The sequence below is a fragment of the Macrotis lagotis genome, chromosome 3, assembly GCF_037893015.1.
Source record: "Macrotis lagotis isolate mMagLag1 chromosome 3, bilby.v1.9.chrom.fasta, whole genome shotgun sequence".
Classification (NCBI taxonomy): Eukaryota; Metazoa; Chordata; class Mammalia; order Peramelemorphia; family Peramelidae; genus Macrotis; species Macrotis lagotis.
Window position 1 is genome coordinate 204,526,032 of NC_133660.1, and position 26,616 is coordinate 204,552,647.

The 26,616-nt window shown below is 34.7% G+C and overlaps 1 protein-coding gene across 8 annotated transcripts in view; it reads left to right on the forward strand.

Moving 5' to 3' along the window:
• The window catches only part of PROM1 (prominin 1), a 160,171-nt gene that overhangs the window by 87,458 nt on the left and 46,097 nt on the right, over positions 1-26,616 (forward strand). For all 8 annotated transcript variants that reach the window (XM_074229746.1, XM_074229748.1, XM_074229751.1 and 5 more), the window contains 6 exons: positions 3,530-3,735; positions 17,115-17,235; positions 18,524-18,587; positions 20,617-20,706; positions 25,789-26,006; positions 26,407-26,481. In XM_074229746.1, the coding sequence (XP_074085847.1) occupies positions 3,530-3,735; positions 17,115-17,235; positions 18,524-18,587; positions 20,617-20,706; positions 25,789-26,006; positions 26,407-26,481 (774 nt within the window). The remainder of the gene's footprint in view (positions 1-3,529; positions 3,736-17,114; positions 17,236-18,523; positions 18,588-20,616; positions 20,707-25,788; positions 26,007-26,406; positions 26,482-26,616) is intronic.

Below are 26,616 nucleotides of genomic sequence, written 5' to 3' on the forward strand. Positions count from 1 at the left end.
ACAATACATTTATGTCTTATATCTAAGGTGGAGATGATTCTAGATTCTCAAAGGTCCTACTAGATCATAAACTTGGATAGGTCCTGCCAGTCTGGAGAAGTCTGAGTATAAGCCTGTGATAGATGAAGAATGTAGAGAAAGGATGAGCCAAGTTCAATTTCAGAGGTGTTTGTCAACAGGTCAGTTATAGGTGATGAATTTTGGGATACAGCAACTCTCAGAGAATATCTACTAGTCCTTAGAGGGACTGCTATATGAATTGGTGGGGAGGAGATAGCTCTTGCTTGATTGGAATAGAGATTTAGAACAGGAAATTTTAATTGATTTTTTTGTATTCCAGGTATATGGTACCCTCATCTCTTCTTGCTTTTCATTAGCTGTCCCCATTTGTGGAATGTTGTTCTTCTTCATCCCAAACCTCCTGGCTTCCTTCAAGACTCAACTCATAATCCAGCTTCTTTTAAGGGGCCTTTTGTAATCATTCCCCTGCTTGTTCCTTCCCTTTGAGAATGTGTTCCATTCATATATCTCTATCTCTATCTCATCTCCATCTCTATCTCCATCTCCATCTCTATCTCTATCTCTATCATCTATATAGTCCATTTGTACTTTTTTTCATATTTACTTCCTTCATCTTCCCTCAGCTCCTTGAGGGCAGAGATAATGTTTTTTCTTTCCTTTTACCCCAAGCCTTAGCATAATATCTGGTAAGTGTTTAATAAGTTCTTGTTGATGATGATGGAGTATGCAGGCCTCTAAGGAATCTGTGATTAGATCTTAGGGGTTTCTGTGAATTTGAATGTGGAAAAATATTTCTATACAATTATTATAATATTTTATTAAAATGATAATTATACCATTTCTCTTTATTTCTATATAATTGGTTTTTATTGTAACTTTATCTGGTCTATGCATTTAAAAATTATTTTGAGAAAGGATCCACAGGCTTCTCAGACTCCCAACTAGAAATATATGATAAAAAAAAGACTAAGAAGTCTTAATTTGGAAAATACAATAACAATACCTAAAGAGATGAATCTGTGGCAAGTTACTGATACCATTAAAAGAAATTAAAACCTAAATACAAATACCAGAAGCATCATTACTTTTAAAAGATTTGTAACTTCATTATTGTGGAGAGTTTCTTCTGACATATATTACAACCGTGGGAAAAAAAAATCATTTCCTGGTGACCAATTTCTGACGAGATTAGGAACTTTGTAAGACTGATACTTGCATATCCAAGTTTCCCTTGCTTTAGCCTACTCTGAAAACCCATTTATTTGGGAGTTCCATGGAGGTCTTGAGCTCTCTGCTGAAAAAGTTTGAGAGCTTGCAGTATAAAATTCCCCAGGATGCTGAGGAATTAGAATTGAGTTTGAGTGGAGACCAAGACTACCCCCAGAAGAGACAATGGCATTGTAATTTTTTTTGCTTCCCTCTTTTTTATGTCTATCATTTATAACTTTTATTCAAGATAATTTAGCATTAACTATTCCCATGTTGTGTTAAGCATTAACTATTCCCATGATTTTTCATTTGTGTATTTTGTTTGTTTTGTTTTTTGCTGCACGCTTCATCTGCTTTGGCTTCCACAGCCAGAATTTATTGTCTTGACACTGAAGGTAAATGACCCTATCACTATTGTTCTGTGTTGTACTGTGAATAAAAGCAATGGCAAAACTTTTGCCAAAATGTCCTATAGTGTAGTTCTTGTTATGATAATTTCAATTAAATATGCGTAATTTTTATTTGAACTTGATATCTTTCTTAATGCCAAAACCAGGGATGGGGAACCTTTTTTTCTGCCAAGGGCTATTTGAATATTTATAACATCATTTGCCTCTATATTTGGCCAAATATTTAATGAATTCACCTCTAAAAAGCTCCTATATTTATTAAATTTTTGGTCTTGCAGTTGCTGTGGCAGTGCCAGGCCATGGACTTTATATGACCCTGAGCTGGATCTTCTTCACCCCTGGCCTAAAACATACTTAAGTTGTTCTTGTCATTTAAGCTTTTGTGAATTTATCTATGTGTTTATGTATATTATATATGTATGTGTTTTTACATGTGCATTTTTGTCATACATATAATATTAGAAAAAAAACTATTCACTTTAAAGTTCCAGTTATTTCAGTATATTAAGAAATAACAATATTTTAATAGTAACAGTATTATAGAATAAAGTGAAAAGTGTGTGTATATTCACATATACACAATAACTGGTAAGTCAAGTTATAAAAACTTTGTGATGCAATAAATTTAAAGGTTCCTCCAAGAAACCTGTTTGAATGGTTATTGATGTTGATCATTGATCAGTAAGTTTTGTTTTCAGTGTGAAAGAAGGCAGCTTCAAGTATCACATTCTCCTTGATTCAGTGTTGTTTGGAGTTTTCTTTCAAATTGTCAGTGTGAGGCTTTATCAGAAAAAAACCAAAAAACTCAACATCCCCTCCACACACAGACACCCCCACACCCATTTTCATAGCCCTGCTGCAGAAAACATTATATTCATTGATTTGTCCATCAAATGTATACTTCAAAGTTCTTAGTTTCTCTTATTATATAAATTCATTGCTTTGAGCAAATATAAGTAATTGCATGCATGGACTCCAGGAATGAGATGAATTTTCTGAATCTAGTTTATTTTTTAATTATATTTTGGAATTCTGTTCTCTGCATTTAAGGCAAGATGAATCTGGGTCCAGGGAAGATATTATTGGGTCACTTAATTATGCCAAAGTCATCTTGGCTCTTTGGAAAGGAGTACTAAATGAGCAGCCATATTGAGTCTTATCTATGGTTCCTGCTTTTCAGGATATCATTGTTAGCAAAAACTGTGAGAAGTATATTATGGAGAAAGGGAAGGAGGGGGGGGGATAATTTTATTCCCTGTTGTCAGCATTAAAGATGAGACCATTTATTGTTTTTTGTTATTAAATGTGTTTTAAAATTTTATTTTCAGTTACAAATTCTCTTCCTCCCTTACCATTGAGAAGGCAAGCAGCATGATTTCCATTATACATTTTAAGTTGTACAATATATATTTCCATATTAACTGAGTTGGAAAAAAGGAAGAAAAATAAAGTGAAAAAATAGGTATCAATATTGTCTCAGTGATTTCTGTTCTAATAGCCCTGAGTAACTGTTATAAAGTCATTTGTACCATCCCTTGGTTTAATACATTCTGTTTTGCTAGCCATTGTGGAAAGCAACTTTTATTTGTATTAACCTAATTATTTTAGGAAACCTCAAGAACAAGCCAAAACCCTGTCCTCATTTGCTAAAGTCAAAAATTGGTTGCTTTGGATTTGGAGCTGTGCATTCTGATCTCTAAGTTCAGAGGATGTAGAAGCCATGAAGAAAAGTTCCAACTTCCTTTGTTCCTTTTGCTATCCTATAGATAATTCATTTCTCTACTTTTTTAAGGTTTTTTTTTAAAAAGAAGCAAGCATGGGATGGTAAAGTGAGATGAGAACTGTGGATCATACCCTAACACCCTCTGTTCCTTCTTTTTGATTGCCAGGTTGTCCACTATGAAATCGGTTTTATTATTTTGGCTTCCCTGGGATTGCTGTTTGTCATGCTTCTGCCCCTTGTGGGGCTGTGTTTCTGCATGTGTCGTTGCTGCAATAATTGTGGAGGAGAGATGCACCAGAGACAGAAGAAAAATGGCAACTGTCGCAGGCGCACCTTTGCCACATCACTCTTTGTGGTTTCCTTGATAATGAGGCAAGTAAGAGAATGCGCTGTTACCCCTCTTTTTTATGCTTCTCTGAAGTTGGTGCCCCTGTCTCTGAAGCAGATTTAGAAAACTAAAACATCAAAAGAAATGGGGTTTGATGTCAATCCTTTTTTTCCTGAGAAACAAGTGATGTAGAGTAAAGGAATACTGGAGAAACTTGGATTCAAATTTTCTCTCTGGTGCTCAATTGATATAGGATCCTAGTCAAGTCTCTTTATGTATTTGATCCTGTTCCCTCCTCTCCAAATTGGGATAAATCTTCACCCTTACAGGGCTGTCTGTGAGAAACCAGTGAGATGAAATAATCAAAGTGCTTTGCATGTCTTAAATCGACATGTCAAATGGTCCCTTGAAAGTTATGATTAAGGGCATTGGGGTCTCCTTTGATAATGATCATTTGTACTTTCAGTCTTTGAAAATGATAGAATTTTGGCATCAAAAGGGACCTTAGAAATTATCTAGTTAAGTCTCCTGCCTCTTGGTGAATATTTTTTGAAAAGTGGTCATTGCATCTTTGAATACTTAAAATAATAGGAAACTCACTGACTTAGTATGTAATATATTCCATTTGGACATGAGTTCTCTTTCATGGAATCATAGATTTTTATATTATTGTAAACTTCCTTCTTACATGGAATCAAAATCTGCCAGCTAATTTCCATCCATTGGTCTTGCTTGATTCAAATTTAATGATATTGATCTTAATGATAACCTAATTTCTATTTTATAGTGCCTAACTAGAAATAGTTACCTAAACATATATAATAATGTTGTTTTTGAATTAAAGCAAAAACAAAAATAAGTATTGGATGTGGTTGCGATATGGAAAGTATTGAAGGAGTCCAAGCTGATGCATTGATTTGTAGAACAGAAATATACCCAAGGATCTACTACTACTCTTTTTCCTTCAGTTTTTCCCTGCATAAATAAACTATTTTAGGCTAGTGAATTTCCTTGAGCCCAAATGAAGTTTCTTAGAATATAGTTGCCATAGTTTCAGATACAAGGTTTGATGGTTAGCTCCTTATTCTCTTGATTTCTTATTTTTGTAAGTATTGAATTTGTTTCATCTTAATAGACCTATTGTTTTCTAGCTGATAATATGTAATCTCAGCTTGGAGATAATAGATTGTACTTAAATTTAGGAATATAAGAGTTTCTTCATAGACTAGCTATTCTTACAGTGTGTATCTCTATATATAATATAAATGTATAATAATTTTTTATTAGGGTAGCTAAAAATAGTTTACATAGAGGGCATGGGTGGGAGTTCTAAAAAAAATCAGTTGTGTACAGAAATGTAACTTAACCAATAGGGAGCTAGAGGACAAGGAAACTGAAGTATTGGGGGGGGATGGTGACATAAGGAGGGCGGTTATTGAAAGCAAAATATTTTTGAGGAAGGACAGGAATAAAAGAACAAAGAAAAAGAAAACAAAATAGAGAGAGAGGAATATACCATAATCATAAATTGTGGATGTGAATGGAATGAGCACACCCATAAAATAGAAGCAGATAACAGAATGAATTAGAAACCAGAATCAAATGAATTAGAAACCAGAATCAAATGATGTTTACATGAGATATACTTGAAACTGAAAGACATAGAGTTTTAAAATAGGAGATAATTTGAAATGATTCATCTGAACTAAAAAAAAAAGCAAGAAGAGCAATCATTTCAGACAAAGCAGAAGTAAAAATTGATCTAATTTAAAGAGGTAATTAGGGAAAGTACATTTTGATAAAAGGTACCTTAGACAGGGAAGTAAAATGGAAAAAAAATTTCAAATTCTTTGATAACAACCTCATTTCTCAAATATATACTGAGCATGAAATTAAAACAGATTTATAAAATTACGAATCATTCTCTAGTTGATACAGGAGCAAAAGATATAAAAAGTCAGTTTTCAGAAGTAGATATCAAAGTTCTCTCTCTATAACCATATGAACCAAGTTGATATTGGTTAGAAAAAAAATTATAACAACTCTAACTTATAACCTTATTTCTGTCAAAAATGACAAATACTGGAGGAGATGAGAAAAATCTAATGAATGGTTGATGGGGTAGTGAACTTTTCTAATCTGGAGAATAACTTGAAATCAAGCCTGAAGGGCTATAACACTGCATAACTACTACTTAGCCTGTGTGTATGTATATATATATATATATATATATATATACATACATACATATATTTACACACACACATATAATAGCTCATTTTGTGGTAGCAAAGAATTGGAATCAAAGGGATGCTCATCAACTGAGGAATGACTGCTCAAACTATCACATGATTGTGATGGAATCTTTTGTGCTGTGAAAAAAGATGAGGGAGAGTGTTCAGAAAAACATGACAAGACCTATATGAACTGTTGCAAAGTGAAGTGAAAGGAATTGACATATCATTGTAGACAGTAACAGCAATGTTGTGATAATAATCTGTGAAAGCCTTGGCTCTGTTTAATACAGTGATCCATGAAAATTCTAAAGGATTATCATAGAAAACTGCTTTTCCCCCTTCAGAGATGAATACTTAAAATAAATTAAACTTTAAAAAACCCTAAACTTCCAAATAGATATATTATTAAATATCTACATCATCAAAAAAAAGCTTCAGTTTTGGTTTTTGGTAATGCAGAATTAGAATCCTGTTTATAAATTTTGTTATATTTTCTTGACAACAGAAAAGGCTAAATTTCATTTTGTGCTTGTTATTTCTTAGTGAGATTTGGTGTTAGGATATTATAAAAGCACATAATGTTTAAGATCTGAATTCCCCTCACACTTGATGCTTAAGGCAGTCTGGGATAGAGTTAGTGGTACCACCAGATGCCTAGCTGTCAATTCTTCCTCAGAAGTGTTCTTAGGAATGAACAGCTCCTGCAGCTGTGGGGGATCTACCACCTCCCAAGCTACAAGTGAAAAAAATGTCAATTAAGGCCAGAATGCTTGTCATCCCCAGCTAGGAGCCCTGAGCATTTCCTGTAAGTCATGGAATTCAACTTTATTTGCACACATATGGTATAATGTTTCTGATTCTGTAGACATGTCCTTACTAATCAGCTCTAACCGAGAAAATGTCATTCTGAAAAACCTAGAAATAGGCTTTCCCAAAATCTTATTTTAAAATTTTTGTTTTAGATAAGCAATAGCTCCCTGCCCATTTTATTCCTTTTTAAGGTACTTGAGTTTTTTTCCTATTTAAGATACTTGAGTAATTATGGGAGTATTTTTACCTAGTGCCTCTGTATAAAATAATGACCTATTTATTTGTAAAAGGTTTGCTTGCATTTTCTATTTGAGACTTTTTTCCCCTAGAATTCAAACCCATAGTGGCCATATCTCATAGACATTCTTTCCTAAGTGGCTGAATTATTTACATTGTATTTAAAATGTCAAAATATATAAAATTTATAAAGCCCTAAAACCAGAAATATGTTTGACTTCATTCATGCAAATGATGGAGGCTAAATTTATCTTCCTTTTTTTCTTTTGTTCCTGAGAAATCATTACCATTAAACATTCAGAGGATTTTTTTTGTCCATAGAATTCTTTTATTATGTGATTTGAGTCTGAGCTAACTTATCAACTATGATACTTATCCTGTCCTCTCCAGATTCCAGTTGGAATTCAACTTCAATTCAATTTGATCAACATTTCTTAACTTTCTCCTGTATGCAAAGTACTAGACTTAGGCAGTAAGGGAGTTAGAAAATTAGATATAGTTCCAGGTCTCATACAGTCTGTAGTATGAGAAGAACAAGATAACTTCACAAATATCTAGGACCGGTACTGCCTTTCACCTTTTTTTTTTTTTGTATTCTTCATGCATAGTACACAGTAGGTGCCTTAGAAATGTTTATTGATTAATTGATAGAAAAGAACAGGGAAGGCAGTATGTTGTAGAGAATGGAATTTGCTTTGGTCTTTTAAGATTGTTGGTAGAAGCCTAGTCTTGGGATGGAAGAGGAAAGACAGACATTTCAAGCATGGAAAACGATGAGAACATAGACACAGAAGGAGGAGAATATGGCATGTATAAAAGTCAAGTTTAAGTAGCTTGATTTGAACACAGCATGGTGCAAATAAAGGCAGTGAACTGTTCAGAGGAAGAGTCCAGGAGTACTTTTTTTAAAAATTAATTGTGATCTTGAGCAATTGGTATATTTTGGACCTCTGTTTCCTCAGCTGTAAAGTGAACCAATTGTATTAGATGATCTTTAAATACCAGATTAGGTCTGTGATTATGGAGTAGAGAGTAATGTAAGAGAAAGTTCCACTATATCTTTTCAGCTATATATTCTGGGGGTTATAGATAGATAGACTAATGATTCTAACTGATATTTGGCTAATAAGGAGTCATTGGAGAGTTTTGATCCAAGGAATAACTTGTCTATATCTAGGCAAAAATAGCCTGGAGACAGTTTGGAAGGGAGAGAGTCTAAATGGAAAGACTTCTTAGGAGGATAAAACAAATAATTTGAAATTATTATAATCCAGAATTATTCAGTCATTCCAAAACCAAAAAAATGTTTGAAGAAACTGAAGAAAAAATAAGCTTATTATTAATAATTAATATTAATCATTAATAAGCTCTTAATTTTATCTGTAAGTTTTTATTTAAAATATATTTCCTAAAATAGGACAAGAATTACTTGAGATTTCATCAGTATCAAGATCCGCCAAGTGAAATTGGTAGTCTTCTCTGAAGTTCCTAGGCTTTAGAGCAGGGGTGTCCAATTTTATAGGTCTTCTGCATAGCCCAAGAAAAGCTCTCAGTACACAATCAGAATACAGTACTTATTCATGAGTATGATGCACCGCACACCACCACATGAGCATAAAAATGAATGAGACTATACAGGCTGGATATACCTGATTTAGAGCCATTATGTTTTTTTAATTTATTTAAGGCAATGGGGGTTAAGTGACTTGCCCAAGGTCACACAGGTAGTCAAGAATTAAGTGTCTGAGGCTGGATGTGAACTCAGGTCCTCCTGACTCCAATGGTGGTGCTCTATTCACTACTACCTAGCTGCCCAAGCCATTATATTTTAGAGTTTGGTCTGGAGTCCAAGGTCTTCAAAGAATTGGAAACTAGCTCTGTCTCTCCACAGATGCCTCTTCTTGAGATAATGGATAGTAAAACACTTTATAACTGTGCAAACATGAACATATATATATGTATATATATGTATTATATGTGTCTATACATGTGCATAAGTATGCATTGAACATGCTTATATGAATATGTATACATAATACTATTTAAGCAGAGTATAGAGCAAAAAGAGATAGTTTATGTGGTATAGGTGGAATTAGCTTTGATCATTTATATTTTTCCTTACTACCTTGGACAAGTGACATAGTTTGGACCTCTTATTTTTTTAACTGTAAGGCTAGTCTATAGAATCAGATGATACTACACATAAGAATGTATATAGGTACATGTAATATATATATATATATATATATATATATATAATTCCTATATATGACATTTTATGTATCATTTTAGAGTTTGCAAAGCATTTTATGTACCTTATTTCATTTGATCTTCACAATCCCTTCTTTGATTTAAATGCTATAGCTAATTATCCTCTTTTTTTATAAGTGAGTAACATGACACTAAGCTGGTTAAAATGATTTGGCCAGGCTTGGATAACTGCTGGTAAGTACTTGAGTCAGGATTCTTGTTTTCAGTTTAACTGCTCTCTCTTCCACACCCCACAGCCTCTCTGAAAATGTGAACTGATTATTATAATTGCATCTTTATGAGCTTGACCTTTAAGGGAATTTTCTCAGCATTAATTCATCTTAACAGTTAAGGTCTTTTTATCTTCCCTCCCCCAAGGTTGGTAGGGTGGGGGGAAGGCAAATGGGACATATGTTTTAGAATTTAAATTCTTCCCTCTTGAATACCTCTTGGTCCTCTTAAGAATTTCTTCAAGTATCTATGGACTAGTGCTTAATCACTATGGGTTTTGGAAGCAGGACTAAAAAATGAGGTACTGATGGCAATGTGTAGAAAGGATGTCCCACTTGTCCAGGTGCTGTAGAGAGGGGAAAATAGACATGCAGAGTAGGGAGTGAACCTTGTAAAAAATAGTTTGAGCTGGTTAAAACACAGAACAATGTACATGCAGAGTCCTTCCTTCCCTACTACCGTACCCAAATATAGGCAAGACCTATTTTGTGTTTCATTGGGTTCTTTTGATTGTCATTCTCATTTCAGTAGCTGGTAATTTTCTCATTGAATAGCATGAATCCAGAACCATGGGTTCTATTCAAGGTCTGATGGGCCATTTAATTGTGGTCCCATCACTTCCTTTATCATCTTGGGGGCCTCAGGTTCCTCAACCTTAAAAACAAGAACTTTGGGCTGAATGATATCTTAGATCCCTTCCAACCAGGGGTGAACTAGGGCCACTTCATATTAGTTATTAAATTTTCATTTGGAGTGTTTGCACTTTTTACTGATTATTGAGACTTAAGAAAGTAATGATAAAGAATGTTAATAATGCAACTTAATTGTAAAAGTGCCATGTATCTGTTTTTGGAGAACCCTGTCCTTCCCTTCTTCCCTAAAGTACCCCCCAAATAAAATCTTGGATCTGTAAAATGGAAGTAATAACATTTGTGCTACCTACCAGATCTAGGTGGTTTTGAGAAATGTGCCTGGTAAAAACAAATAGTGTGTTAAAATGTGAATACTTATTTGTTTGGGTCAGTCACACAGGGATTCAATTTATTTTATCTTTAAAATAAGAATGAGGGCTAATGTGATGTGGCAGAGAGTTGCTAAACCAAAGTCGAGCAAACCTGGATTTGGGTCCTAACTTTAGACAAATACTGGCTGTGATCATTGGCAACCTCTTAGTATCCCTTCCAACTTTCTAAAACTCCAAATCATGGCCTTGGTGTATACCAAGAGTTCTCTACAGATCTAAATTTAAAAATAAAAGTAAAAGTATCAGTCTGCATAATCATTGATGACTTTTTGAGCCCCCCAAATTCTGCCTTTCTAATTAGGTGAACTCTTATTGCTATTAGTCCTTTGTTCTGATGTCAGAGAGATGATACCATGACAAGCAAAAGACTTTGATTTGAGTGAGGGGTGTTGTGCTAAGATACCAGTCTAATTTTCTCCTCCGGAGTCATCTGGGTCTAGTGGTCAGATATGAATTAGGATAACCAGAGATGGTCCTGGATGCCAGACAATCAGGGTTAAGTGACTTGCCAAGGTCTCACACAGCTAGTAAGTGTCAAATGTCCGAAGCCAGATTTGAATTTAGGTCCTCCTGACTCCAGGGCTGATGTTCTATCCACTGTACCACTGAATCATTTAGCTTTACACTCAGAAAAATACAGTTAGGAAAATTTTGAATTTATATCACTCAAAGTAGTATTTCATTTACTTGATGTATTTCCTAGTGGTGGCAGTACTTTTTTATATGACAGAGTTTCCTTTTTAAAAGTTCACCCCATTATCTGGTTAAACAAGAGAATATTAAATCCAAATCCAAATGCAGGGTCCTTCACCATAGATTACATTTGCAAGACATTGGTAATTTCATTGTGAATGTTCTGGTAAATTTTTCTTTTGTCTTCTTTTTTCCTTTCTTCTATAAAAATGTGCACTGGTGTACTGGGGAAGAAATCTTTTTACACTGGAGAATCTTCTATCTTGCCCTTTCTTTGTTTGAGCACTTTTCCATCTGCAGATGTGGAGTAAGCTAGAATTCCACCACACTGGTATGGTTAACATCTGTTCATGTAATCCATCTGATCATCACTCAAAGATGGAATATCTTTCCTTCTCTACTTGACTACTTAAACAGATGCACCTCTCTTTATTCTATTCTAGAAAATGTCAAATTCTCTTTTATTCTTCTCCTATCCCTGGTTTCTTTACACTTTCATCACTGCATTTTTATGGAGCTTTTATAAGCTGATGAAATAGCAGCTATTTCCTTGACTTGTCCAAGTTACTCAACTAGATGAGGTTTCCAGATTTTGAGTCAAGTAAATAAATTTTGCTAACTTTTAACATCAGTGAAATTTGAATCCTGTTTTTTTTTCTCCTTCAGAAAACTTGAGTTTATTCTTGAGAGGATGTAATTTTTGATTCCTGGCTTGGTGAACACAATCAGTTAGGGATAGAGAATGAGCACCTCTAAAAATCTAAAAATTGAAAAGCTTTTGTGAGTGGTTTCAAGGATTAATCCTTCTGGGGAGAGAGAGAGAGAGAGCACTAACTGTTCACAGATTTAAATGTATTTGATAAACACTTTAAATTCATTAATATCAAGGTTTAATTATGTCTATCTCTACACTAAAAGAGATATCTAATATTGAATGTTGTGAAGTTATAGTCATAGTATACACACACACACACACATTGATCAAATAGGAGACAAGTTTTCCATTTTTATTTCTGCATATTTGCTTAACTAGGCGAGCCATCCAAAATCATTTTCGTTTTTCTCAGGTATGTGGGGTTTTTATTATTGCAGCATTTCAAATCCTCAGATTGTTAAGAAGCCTTTATTTAAAGTTCTATTCCTTAGCAACTCTGGCCAACTAGAAAATCAAATCTGACCTTCCATTTTTGCTTTTCTTTATAAAGCAAGTTTTTCCTAGTTTTTTCCTTTCTTTGAAGGAAACCACTCACTTGAGCTTCTCTCTAACACAGGGAATAATCTTAATTCCTCAGTTCTTTGAGAAAGGAAGATGTGGTTTATGAATAAACAATGTGAGATAAGTTTTCAAGTCAAGAGTAAACTGACAGTCAACTGATGCATTGTGCTTTAGGGGATAGATAGAAAACCTATGTTCAAGGCCTGCCTTCTTACTTGACTCTTGAGAACCTGTGCAAATCAATCCCTTATTGCTCCAAGACTGTTATTTTCAGAGAAGGTGTTGGGTTGCATGTATAGAAGCAATTTCATTATTCTGTACTAATGGAATGATGGGTCTTGTTCCTATCCCCCTGTTGGGTTTAAGAATAATTTTTAATAATTTTGACTTCAAAAAAAAGGTTCATTGGTGCCTTTTGTTTTTTTTACATCACAGCATTTCTAGACAGAAAGGCAAAATGCTCCTTTCCCTCAAATTGAACTCTTATGAGGAAATCCGAGTTAAACAAAAACAGATATATATGACACTATATACAACATATGTAATCCCTTAATTTTGCTGAGAGGAGGGAGGTATTTTTAATTACTTTTTCCTTCTCTGAGAACAAAATTAGTTCTTACAATTTTCCTGAGGTTAGTTTCCTTCCTGCATTTTTTTTTATTTTTGTTGCACTAGTCATTGTATATATTTTCTGCTTATTTTACTATGAATTAGTTTGTATCATGAATGCTTCCTTTCACCACCTCCCCCTTGGCAGCCTGGTAAGGTCCATAGACATACACCCCTCCCCTTTTTGTTGGCTTTTGCAAGGCAATGGAGTTAAGTGACTTGTCCAAGGTCATACAGCTAGGTAATTATTAAATGTCTAAGTTTGGATTGGAACTCAGGTCCTTCTGACTCCAGGACCAGTTCTCTATCCACTGTACCTCCTAGCTGCCCTGTTAAGATTCTCTTTCTAAGAAAAAATGTTTTTAAATGCATAAAATACAATTGATGGGAATTAAAAAGAATTAAAGTTAACAAAATAGTTTTTAAAACAACTCCAGATTAAAAGTTAGTTGTGTAGATGGGCAGTTGAGTGATTCAGTGTCAAGAGTGCCAGACCTGTTGTTAGGAAGACCTGAATTCCAAGATCTGAGTTTCAGCCTCTGACACTTACTAGCTGTGTGACCTTGGACAAGTTGCTTAATTCTTCTGGCCTTGGTTCCTCATCTGTAAAGTGAACTGGAGAAGGAAATAGCAATCCTCCTGTATCTTTGTCAAGAAAACCCCAAAAGGGGTCATGAAGAGTTGGATAATTACTGACATGACTGAACAATAACAGTTTTAGGCAGATTTTCATCTTTTTTTTGTGATTTTTCTTCTGGCTGTAATTTTTTACTGGATAATAATTTCATGTAGATCATAGAACATTTACTTTGTTTTTTGTTCTTTGGTAATGCTTTATTCTTTGTTCACAGAAAAAGTAATGCTTTATGAATGTAACATTTACAAGTTAAAGTTTGAATATTAACTGTATATTTTTAATTTTCCTTTGAAAAAGGAAATGCTTGCATTTCAGAAAGGTAAAAAATATGGGGAGCAGCCTTTTCTGTCAAAACAGCATTAAGTGGTTATTCTTGATAGTAACATCAGATTTGAAGTGGTACAAAAGCACTTATGTCAAAATGGAAATAAAATATCAAATTATAAACCCTTAATTTTATGAAAAAAATAATTTATGGTTTGGTTAGTATAGTGAAATCCATTTGAATAACAGTTTTATTTTGTTCAGTTGATAAGGCACTTCCTGCCTTTGAATTTTCCATTTGGTTGTATCTACATTTTGACTGCACCATTCAGTGAAATTTATTTCAGTTATTGTGTCTATTCTCAAATCCTTTGTTATATTGTAGTTTATTTGAGAGACAGGGATATATAATTTGACCTTTTTAATTTCCAGCATCTTTTGTATAGTAGGCACCAAAATAAGTTAACATCCAAGGTTCAAATATAAAATTTCAAAACATCTTAAAATTTACTCTTAATTATTAAAGGTGCCAGTTAGAAATTGATATCTATTTCTCTGATGTTTTTCTTGATTGAGATCATTTTGGAACCTGAGAGAACTTGGCCTTGTCTACCATTCAGTAAGTAACAGCTTAGTTCTATGATTGATTGCTAGTCTTCATGTTGAAGGAGTTAAAATAATTTCTTGAGGAAAAAGGAAAAAAAAGGGCAGCCTGTGACTTACATATAAATGACCACCCAGGAATAGCCAGGAAATTCGCTTTACTCCAGCCCCTCTATTCTAAACACTTTATCTAGTATCTCTTCCCACATTCCTCTCCACTTCTCAGTTTTAGGAGGCTTAGTGTGTCGGTCAGTGGTGAAGTGATTGGCGGTGAAATTGGCCTGAATCAAAAGAAATATAGGTTGAGGGGCAGCTAGGTGGTGCAGTGGATAGGGCACCCATCCTGGAGTCAGGAGGACCTGAGTTCAAATCCAGCTTCAGAAACATAATAATTGCCTAGCTGTGTGACCTTGGGCAAATCGCCTAACACCTTGCCTTGCAAAAAAAAAAAAAAACAAAAAAAAAAATTAAAAAGAGACAGAGATATACAGGTTGAAACAGAACTGTATTTGGAACAGGAACACCTTGGTTCATATATTAGCTTTACCATTTTCAATCTGTGCAGAGGTCTTATGCAGAAAAACAGAACCATTTGTTTTCTTTTTTAAATTAAATAAGGAATTTTGCTAAAAAGATCTCTATGAGTCTTTTCATATCTAAAAGATTCTAAGATAGAAAGGAGGATGTCTAGTCCCTAAGGCTATTATTGCCCTCCTACCCTGAGAAAGTCCATTCCAAGCCCTGATCACTGGCAGACCAGGAGATCACAGATCCCAAAAAGGAGAAGTTGGAGTTTTGGTCTCCCAAGCTGAGAATCTGAAAAAGCATTTTCTTATTGTAAGTAGTGCTTGTCAAAAAATAATAAGAAGTTCTGGTAACTATGGTTACCATGTGATTTTTTTTTTAAATTTTTTTCCCTGAGCTTCAAGTATTTTATAGATAAAGTAGATTTTTTTTCCTGCTTTATCTGGAAATTCTACCACCATGAAGAGCTTGGTTTTAGGTGATATGGGGGGTGGGGTGGATATAGCTCAAGTGTTAAAAAAATAAAACAAATCATTTGTCAATTAACTTTTGCATAGTATAAGGTGAGAACTGCCTATCAACTTAACACAAATCTCAGCAGTAACTTTTGTCCAAAAAATGAAATGCCAGATCTGTTTAGAAACATCTGATCTGATTAGATCTGATTAGAAACTTGGAAAACATTCTCCCTAGTAACTTATGAGCTCCTCAAAGGTGAACAAACCTTCCAACTGAATTCCAGCAGGCAGGATTCCCTTACTGAGACCTTTGGGAAAATGTACTATTAGTAGTTTTGTGAAATTGTATTTAGTTCCATACTTCCACCTAGTGGCTAAATAAACTTTTGGCATAAAAATGAACCCATGACTCAAGTGGTTGATATTCTTATAAAATATATTTGAAATATTAGCAAGCACATGGCATCATATATCTAGAATTGCAAGGGACTTCAGACACTATTTAGTCCAATCTCCTCTTTTTTTGCAGATGAGGAAACTGAGACCTCAAGGTTAAGTGACTTTCCAAGGACAGAGGCAGGATTGGAATCCAGATTCTTTGTCATTTCACTAAATAACATGTTTTTGCTTCATGATAAACAGTGATCAATTAAATTTAAATCATTTAACTACTAAGAACTGATTCATACTGAACTTTAAAATGTCATTTTAAGACATTTAAGTATTTAAAAAATAAAATACCTTAAAAAGAATTCACTTTCATGTCATGTGAATGATTTATAAAATTCAGTTCAACACATATTAATTAACATCTATTTAATGTGAAGTTCTATAGGCTTGAAGAAGGAAGACCTCTGGTTTAAAAGAGCTTATAGTCTTTTTTTTTAAGTTTTTGCAAGGCAATGAGGTTAAGCGGCTTGTACAAGGCCACACAACTAGGTGTCTGAGGCCAGATTTGAACTCAGGTACTCTTGACTCCAGGGCTGGTGCTCTATCCACTGTGCCACCTAGCCGCCCCAAGAGCTTATAGTCTTGAGAGAAAAAATGTATTGTTTGGGTAGATTGTCTGGGTGTGTTTCTGTGGTGAGAAGGAAGAAAAAAAATGAGAGAGATCTCAACTCCATCACTTGTATGACCTGAGCATTTGCTCATTGGCTCTATGCATCTCAATTTCTTCAGTAAAAATGGTTTTTGGACTTGATGACCCTTGACACTTTGAATCTTATGTCTTATGAGCAAAATTTGCATAGTGCAATGCAAAGGTCAGAGCTAAAGTGATATGAGAAATTTGAACAGGAGAGACCAGTACCCAGGAGAGACTGAACAGCTTGGGAAGGTTTTGTGGCAGGTCGTGGGCTCTTGAGATGGTCCTGGAAAGAAGGGCCATTTGGTCCAATGAAGATGCACAAAAAGGCATAAGTATTTTAGGAGAGTATTTTATTCCCTGGGCCCTAGGTCATCAGTATAACTGCTGTGAAATCTGTTTTGGAAACCTTATAGAACTTTCTATCAGATCGAGGAGAATTTATCTCTGCAAAGAGGCTAGGCTATGTTGTCTGTGTTCTGTCCATTTCTTGTCCAGAGAGATTCCTGTCACATGGATGCATCTCTCCTTTCTTGTCTCCACAGTATTGGTGTTTTTTGTGCTTTTGCTACAAACCAGCACCTTACGACTCAAGTTCAAGGAATGCAGCCCCTACTGAATAGTAATTTTAAAGACTTGAAAACTCTTCTAACTGATACTCCAGAGGTAAAAACATAATGTCTTCATATAAGATGTTGAAATTCTGTTGTTTTATGATTTTATGACCCTTTTTTGGCAAGAGAAAGTAGTGACTTTTAAATAAGGGGATGTGATTTAATGGGAAGAGTACCAGATTTGAAATCAGAAAACTTCATTTTAATGCTAATGCTACCCATCTGTGTGACTATGGACACATTTTTTAACCTCCCTGGGCCTTATCTGCTCCTTTGCAAAATGCAAATAATAGTAGTTGTTTTACCTCAGATACAGAATAGTGAAGGAAAGTTTGCTTATTATCTAGTCCATGTGACCTAGAAATATTAGTGCAGCTTTAAGCTATTAATGAATGCATGAAAGTTTCAATAAATATCTCAAAAACTTGAAACTGCGAGAGGACTTATGTCTTATCCTGGGAAAATACAATTTAATATTAAGATGGATCAAATAATTTGATACTTAGGGTAACCCTGTGCACTTCCCATAACTGCTATGTAAACTATGAATTACTTTATAAGTGATGAGCTGTGATAGCGATGAGTATGTATGTAGTGGGAGCAGAGCCTACAGATAACTGAGTGGTGACTATTTGAGTCACTGTTAGATTTTTCAGGTTCCTAGGATATTGTGTATTCTGTGTATTGGGATTGCTATTTCTTAAACATCTAAGACTATTGTTCACTGACAATGAATAAAGAACATTTCATTGAGTTTTTAGAAGTCATCTGATAGAAAAAGGGAATCTGGATATTGTTTGGAAGAGAACCTCTTAGATACTGTTGTCTCATTTTCCTTAAATGTTAATAAGAACCACAAGATTTTCTCCCTACTTACCTTGCTATTTTAAGCATTTTCAAGATTTATAAGAAATGTTTTATGAAATTTTTTCACTTAAAAAAACAGAATTAAAACTATGGATTGTTTTCTTTCACTAAAAGCATAGATGTTTGGTTGAATACAGAATCAATCAGTTAGCAATTATTAAATATTTATGAGAGAAACTGTTCTAAGGCTTGAGAATGCAAAAGACAAAAGTGAAGAACTTTTACCCTCACTGAGCTTACCTTCTAATGGAAAAGATGACATATTACATATATATATATATATATATATATATATATATATATATATATACACACATGTATATATATGCAATTATAAACAGATGTTATGCAAAATGAATATAAGGTAGTTTGGAGAAGAGGTGCTCTAATACCTTAGGGAAATCAAAAAAGGCTGTGTTTTATTTATTTGTTGTGATTAATGTTTAATCTTTTTCCTCTATTTTTGTTTTCAGCAAATCAGTTACCTAGCGAATCAATTCAGTATCCCAAAGAATAGAGCACTGTTAGATCTTGACAGTAAGTAGTTTTACAAATTGTCTTTTTATTTCTTTTTTTTTAACAGTCTGAAAATCTCCCATAAAACAGAAAGTTAAACAATAGCCACAAGCCATACTGTTACTATACACAACATAAGCCAATATTCCATTGGGCCTCTTGTTTTCATTCATGGTGGTATTTCTTCCAATGACCCAGTCCTAAACAGCTTACATACCTGCCTATCTTGTGTAATTCTTGTCCACAAGATTGTTGTAGAATAGTACCTATTCAGTATGTTAAGTGTCATCCCTGTTGTTTGTTTTATGTTTTTCATTTTGACAGGATATTTAAAACAAAACCAAACACGTAAAGTGTGATTTCATTAGATTGAGAAACCTTCCTATGACCAAATTCCCTCTCTCATTGCTTATCTCTACCTGTTTTTTGCATAGAGAAGTGCCTAGCATAACTGAATAGTCAAAACTTTTTCAGGATTCTGTAAACAGTTTGTACAAGGAATGAGACTTGAACCCAAGTTTTCCTGACTTCAAGGAACTCTTTACATTGGTCTTGCTGTCTCCATCTTAGAATATAGATCATTGTTTATCTATAAGACAATTGAACGAGATCATTTCTAAAATCACTTCTGGTACCAGGAATCAGATTTTAAGTTGCAGAGTCATAGAAAAGAACTAGAATTTTTTGCCACTATCAAAATCTAATTTTTTAAAGTTTTCTTATAAAGCTTTTGAATATAGTTTTGCTATTTTAGTTGCTCTGTATTTCTTGATACAAATGTTTTAGTTGTAGTTTGGTCGATTCTAGAACTTCAGCAACTCTAAGGCAGAGGAGACTTATTCCATCTGGTTCTTCCCATTATTATTCCTGCCGGAGAAGAGAATAGATGACAGAAGCTTCCTCTGCTGATATTTTTGTTGCTTCCCACCACCTGAGATGATCTTTTAAAAAATATATTGCAATAAAATCCATGGCATTAATAAATAAAACATTTCAGGAAGTTGGGCTTTGTTCACCTACTTGACATTGAATCCAAATCTTACGTAGTAAATGTGGCAGACTTAGCAGTTAATTTGATGTAGCAGGAGCACAATAGCTAAAAATCTGACTACTCTCCAATCTCTGTGGTTTAGTGTAGTTTTAGAGAGAACAAAGAGGGAAGAAACAATTACAAGTATTTTACTAATATTTTTAGAAATTTAATCTTTTAGGGGCGGCTAGGTGGCACAGTGGATAGAGCACTGGCCTTAGAGTCAGGAGTACCTGAGTTCAAATCTGACATCAGACACGTATTAATTATCTAGCTATGTGGCCTTGGGCAAGCCACTTAACCCCATTTGCCTTGCAAAAACCTAAAAAAAAAAAGAAATTTAATCTTTTAGAATTTCTAAAGTGCCTACTAAGCACCAGACCCTGGTGTAGATGGAGCATTTTTTATTTTTATTTTTATTTGCATTTTCTAATATTTATATTTCAAATACATATAAGCAACTGATAGCCACTTAGACTTTTCTATAGAAAATAAAAAGCTTATGTGAAGTTAATATTATTTATAGATTGTCATTTTTAAGATTAGAGTTCTTTTTATATGTTTATTTCTAGAAGCGTATACTTCCTATAATTTTCTAGACATCACATTTTTGTGTGGGAAACCCATTCTGCTAATGGAATCTCTAAATAAGCTTTGACCAAGCTAAGTTTAGGTTGTCACAGATTTTAAATGAGCAGTTTCCACTTCTGGAAGATTTATTTAAGTCTTTTTTTCCCCTTCTCCCCATTTTTCCCCTTTCTTTGTATAATTTAGAAGAACAGAATTGTTACTTTTGAAATTTATATAAATACTGGCTTTTTGCTTAGTTCTAACCATTAAAATGCTTTAGATACATGCCTTGGAATTTTGACCCCAAAGCCTGAAGTCATTCCACTTCAGTGAGTATCAAGAGGTACCCTTAGTATATTCATTACTCATACCTGCATTTAGCTAAGAAAAATCCTTAAGGTTCTTCATTTATTTAGAAGCCAACCATCAACTTACTTTTCTCTAATGCAGATATTGGACCATTGCTTGGAGGCCGAGTCCAAGACCAGTTAGGAAAACGAGTCCTCCCAGCTCTTGATGCAGTTCTGACTATGGCAGGAGGTAAGCCTCTTGATGCATATTATTATCAACAATCACAACTGTGTCTCATACACAAATGATATATGACATATGGTGGGTGGAGAGTTATTGTAGTAGTTGGGTTACTTTCTGCTTATATGACCCCTCATCTTTAACTAGGCTTCTTATGTCCTGATGGCTGTGGTAAGGGCTGACTTTTGTGGCCATAGAACTTTCTCTTAATTCTGCTCTTATGTGATTATATTTATCTTTGGTAATTTCATTAATCTTGGGAGCTCCTGGTGTGAATACTGTCTCCACTGATACAAATCAAATATCTAGAATTAGAAAGGACTTCCAAAACCATCTAATCCAGCCTGCTTCTCCTACAGTTGGATAAACTGAGACCCTGGAAAGGAAAGTGAAAGACTGGAAGCTGATTATTATTTGTAATCTTAAAATATTGTCAGGGAGGCAGATGGGAAAGGATCTGCCTATGGTCACACATAGCTAGTATGCACCAAAGAGAGAAAGTGGACCTTTACCCAACTCCACTGCTTGACTCTCTTATCTACCATGTCCCATTACCTCCTATATATAGTGACTTTGCAGTTGCTATAGGCATCACCTTGAAGTTAGATATATATGGAATGCTTATGAAATGAATCATTCTAACTGTACTCTTAGAATTCAATCTTTAAAAGGATCCTATGCAAAATCTTTTTTTAGGAGACATGTCCTTTCTGTAATTGCAGTCTCCCATTTATTTATTTAAATTTAGATACTCCTATACTATCATTTCAGTTTTCTGTATCTTTTTAGCACCTTGATAACAGGCTTCCTGGAGGGTATCATTTCTTCAGCTAATTGTGAGTCTCTTGTTTGCAGAGTTAATGTGCCAGGTGCTTATAGAGATACAGAGATTATCTGCCTTCATGAAGCTTACTGCCTTGCTGGGAGCGAATGCAAGCTTCTTGTTTTGTTCTTGTCCATCATATCAATAAATGGACCCTTACATACAATAGGTGCTTCCTAAGACCTTGCTGAATTGAAAACATTGGACTTTGCATCAGAAGACATAGAGTTTGGGTGCTATGAGATCTTGGGCAAATCACTTAACTTTATTGAGCTCTCTATTTCCTCATTCTTACCATGTTGATAGTAAGATTTATAAATAAGCAGTAAAAGTTATGAGTACAAAATTAAAACTGGATTAGTTCCTGCCCTTGAGGAACTTATATTCTATTAGGAGAGATGCCATGTCCATATAAAAGGATATGAGAAGTAAATAAATGGTAAGGTCTTTTACTTTGAAAGTAATTATAAGCTATTCAGGCACTAAAAATTTATGCTCAGAAATAGAAACTAATCTAAAATGAACCCAAATTTTCTTAAATAGTGTGTAAAGTGCAATTTGGTTCATCTTCTTTTACATCCATGATCATATATCTCTATAATATAATCCTGTTTTGTCATGGGATTCTCTATAATTCAATAATTCCCTTCTACAATCAGTGGTTCCAGCTAACTGGAACAACTCTTTGCACCTCAAATATATTCTGAGTTCTTCTTGTCCCATGCTTTTTTGCTCCCCAAATACCCTTTTCTCCTATTCTCTACCTGTTCAATTTCTCTAAATCCTTTAGAGAAGGGATGCCCAGCTTTTTGGAGGGTCACTGTGACCCATTTTAGAGGTTTATTCAGATGTTATTTCCTTTCTAAATATTCCCTTCAGGAATGACCTTCACCTGCAGGCTTCAAATGGTACTGCATTTCAGGTGTCTCCCATACATGGATCATGAATGAATATGCTGATAAAATTATCTGCCTCCATTACAGACAAATAATTTAAGATGAAGATACTTTATTTTAATGACATTTTACCTTTTTCTTCTTGCTCTAACTACAAAGGAACTACAATTCAAATGTTACATGCTTTTTAAAAATTTTGCCTCATTCTGTCAATTCAGTCATGTCCAACCCTTCATGAACCCCATTTGGAGTTTTCTTGACAAAGATACTGAAGTGGTTTTGCTCTTTCTTTCCTTGGATCATTTTACAGATGAGGAACTTAGGCAAATAAGATTAAATGATTTGTCCAGGTCACACAGCTAGTAAATGCTAAGGGTGGATTTGAACTCAGTAAGATGAGTCTTTTTGACTTCTGTCCCATACTCTATGTTGTGGCATCTAGCTACCTATACAAGCCCAGGATCAAAAAATACATCGTGCTGTGGACTAAAGAAACTGAGTGAAAGTTGAAAATCGAATTTAAAACATTATTATGTTATGTGATTTCAGGCACTTTTCATGGGTTCATTTCCATGACTCTGCAATGTGTTGCATAGTGAGAAAACTTTCCATGTTATTTGTGGGGGGTGAGTAGTTTATCTGTGAATTATGTCATACTTCTGAAAAATAATAGCATCTGAAATACCTAGAAGAGCCATGTGAGAAATGAGGGGAGGAATGTTAGTCATGATCCTGAAAGTCTTAGTGATTATGATTGTGATACTGAAAGTCTTTGTCCAGATTATCATTTTTTCCTCATTATCCATCATTCTTTGCTTTTTTTTAAATGTAGTCAAAGTGGAAAGGGCTACCAAAGGTAAAAAAATCAAAAAACCCCAAACCCTAAGTGACAATGTGTGCTCTGTGGTGTGGAGTCTCTATTCTAGTACACTTTCCTTCATTTTGGTGTATCCTTGTATGTGCCTAGTTAAATCTGTGCTGTGTTTTCTTTTTCTTGGCTAACACAGTCTTGATCATTGATCTTTATGGTATGAGTTGGCTCAAGCCCCAGGGACAAGGCTTATATGAATAAGTATTTCAGGTTGAGTGTTGGATTGAGTTGATAAACAGATGCCTCTGCAACTGGAGACTGTTTGGTAGCTGCCAGCCAAGACTAGGATTCATTTGTTCAAGTTGGAGCTTCCTGTGTAAAATGTTTAATACTACTATGTGCATTGACTACAAAAAATCCTGCCATTTCTGTTACATTTTTAAGGTTTAGACAATAATTCCTTTAAAATAATCCTATAGGATTGTTAATGCAAATATCACAGTCTCATTTCACAGATGAAGAATGCTGAGACCCAAAGAGAAGAAATGATTTCACTAAGGTCACAGCTGGCAGGTGGCACAGTTTGTACTCAAATCTACGTCTTCTGATTACCGATCCAATAGGATTTAGCCTCTGTATAGATCAGAACAGTTCTTGACTTGGAATCCAGAGGCCTGGGTCTTCTTCATGCACTTACCAGTTTAAGAATTTCCATATCTGTCTGTTTTTCTTACTCAATGGATAACCTTACACTAATCAGTAAAGTTCCCCAGCCTCAGTGTCCTCATCTTTAAAAAGGGAATAATAATGCTTCTGATATCTCCTTTATCGGATGTTTGTGAGAAAAATTCTTTGAAAACCTTAAAATATAATTAAAATGTGAATTATTAGGTTACATCTGGAGACACAGCTCCCTACCCTCAGAGTGAAATGATGTGACCAAGTTTTCTCAGAATATAATTTTTTACTATTTTACGTTTAAGATGTTTCCATTATATATGTTGCCTTGTCTCAACATCCCTTAGGATAGTCTGTACAAAGCCTTGGGGCTAATTCCTGGGGGGGAGAGGGGAGTAAAAAGATACAGTTTTACTCATTTATAGCTTCAGTAGTGTGATTTTCTTTGACTCCCACATCCATCAAAAATACCTTAAATATCAGGTTAACTGATCTAGTTGAGTTTATTACAGTAGTTGATTTTTAAAAGAAAGAAAAAATTTTGCAATAGTATATAGAAATTAATTATAATATTAGGATGTTGCTTGTTTTCTTTTGTTCATCATAAAGCTATAGGGGAGAACTCATTTGCCTTATATTTGCCAGATCACCCAAAGCAAAATATCCCAAAAGGAGAAAAAAAATCAGATTAATTGTGATTATACTATATTTTTACATATACAAACACCACCAAGAATCTTCATGTTCACAGAAGTCATGGCACTCAGTGCCTGTCATTGCTTAAGATTTCTCTTCAACTCATCATTTCAAATTCAGTCTAGAGGCCAGGAATTTGATCAGTGTAATCTAATTATTAGACCCTTTCCCATTTCTTATATTTGCCAAATGACCCAAAGCAAAACAGATCCCAAATGGAGAGAAAATTGGATTAATTGTGACCTTGCTATATTTTGACACATACAAACACCTACACAAGTCTTCATACCCACAGAAGAGTCATTGCCCTTAATGCATGTTATTACTTAAGATGTCTTGTCTAAAATTTCAAAGTCAACAGGAATCTGATCAATGTAATCTAATTATTGGTTCAGGAAAGAAAAGAGAGTTGTTTGTTATACTTAGACATTTGACTCTTTCTGCATGGGTTTAAGGTGAAATTATATATATATATATATATATATATATATATATATATATATATATATATATAGAGAGAGAGAGAGAGAGAGAGAGAGAGAGAGAGAGAGAGAGATCTTTACCCAAACCAACTGGAATATGTAGGTTCTCAATCTAATTAAGCATACATTTATGGAGTGCTTATTTTGTGGTAGGTACATGTAAATCTTGGATGATGGTGGGATATGAATTACTTCTCTCTGAGGTTGTAAAGAAGGCTGCCTTATAAAGGTAACATCTACCCTGAGTCTTGAACACTGAAGGATGGATAGGATTTCCCGATACAACTCTGGCATGTGGAAGAATAAGACATTGTGATCATTTTCATGTGACTCAAACCCCAATTCCATGGTTTCCAGTCCATTCTAGCTCATTCGGAGCAGTGAGGATACCATGATTGTCCTGTATTGGCAGGTGTATCTGTTGTTGATACCAGTCTCTGTTTCCTGCTTTATACCAAAACTAGGACTCTGAGAGGAAGTCTGACATGCCAAAGAAGACATGCTGCTTCTTTATGGCATCTTTGCTTCTCCAGGCCTTCAGCTCCCAGCATATATTCTGATTGCTCTAAAAATAAAATGGTCATCCAAATTCAGGACACTCCTGATAATATTATAATGATAATATCCCTCATGATAAGTTGACCTTTGGTGTCACAAGAGAACCAATTGACATATACCAACTAAATGGTTTCCTGTATCCCATAGCGATCAGAGAAACCAGAGAGGCATTAGAGAATGTGAGTGCCTCCATGGAGATCCTGAAGGAGGGTACCAACAGACTCAGCGCCAACCTGACCATTGCCAAAGAGAACCTGAATAATACCCTCAATGACCCTGCCTGCTCGGAGGCTAAGGCAGCTTCCACCTGTGATGTTATTAGGAATTCACTGAACCAGCTGAGTATCAATGCCAACTTCAGTCGGGTAAGAAGAGCTTTTGTCTCTAAGGGTAGAGCTTCAATTCTCAAGCTTAGCCCTGTGATTCTAAGAAGAGAATAGCTGATGTGACAGTCAGCCTTGGTGTCAGGAAATCCTGGCTTTGAGTTCTGTGTCTAACACGTACCCACTGTTTGACTGTGGGCAAGCCTTTTAATTTCCAGGGGCTCCAAGTAACTGGAAAACTCCAGAGTTAGGAAGAAGCTGTTGACATATTAGTGGAGGGAACTTTGACCCTAGAAGGGACAAGAATTGTCTTTCTGCTGCTCTTTCCTTTAGCTTAGTAAATAAGTACTTGTTGACTATCTGGATGATTAATTACCAATAATCTTATAAATTTTGACATTTCTCTTTTTGGCTGGGTGGGGTGGTTCTCTTATCTTTTTAGCTTCCTCCAGTGACCTCGCAACTTGCCAAAGTCAGTGAAGTTCTTAAAATTGATTTAGCCAGTCTGGTTCAAAAGGTATGTTGAAAATTATTACCAGATTAACTTAGAATAGTAGAAATGTATGGGGGGGAGGAGCCTGGTGTTTCACATGTAGTTGGAAAGTAATAAATATTCATTTATTAATGATCATTATGTACTTAATCACTATGT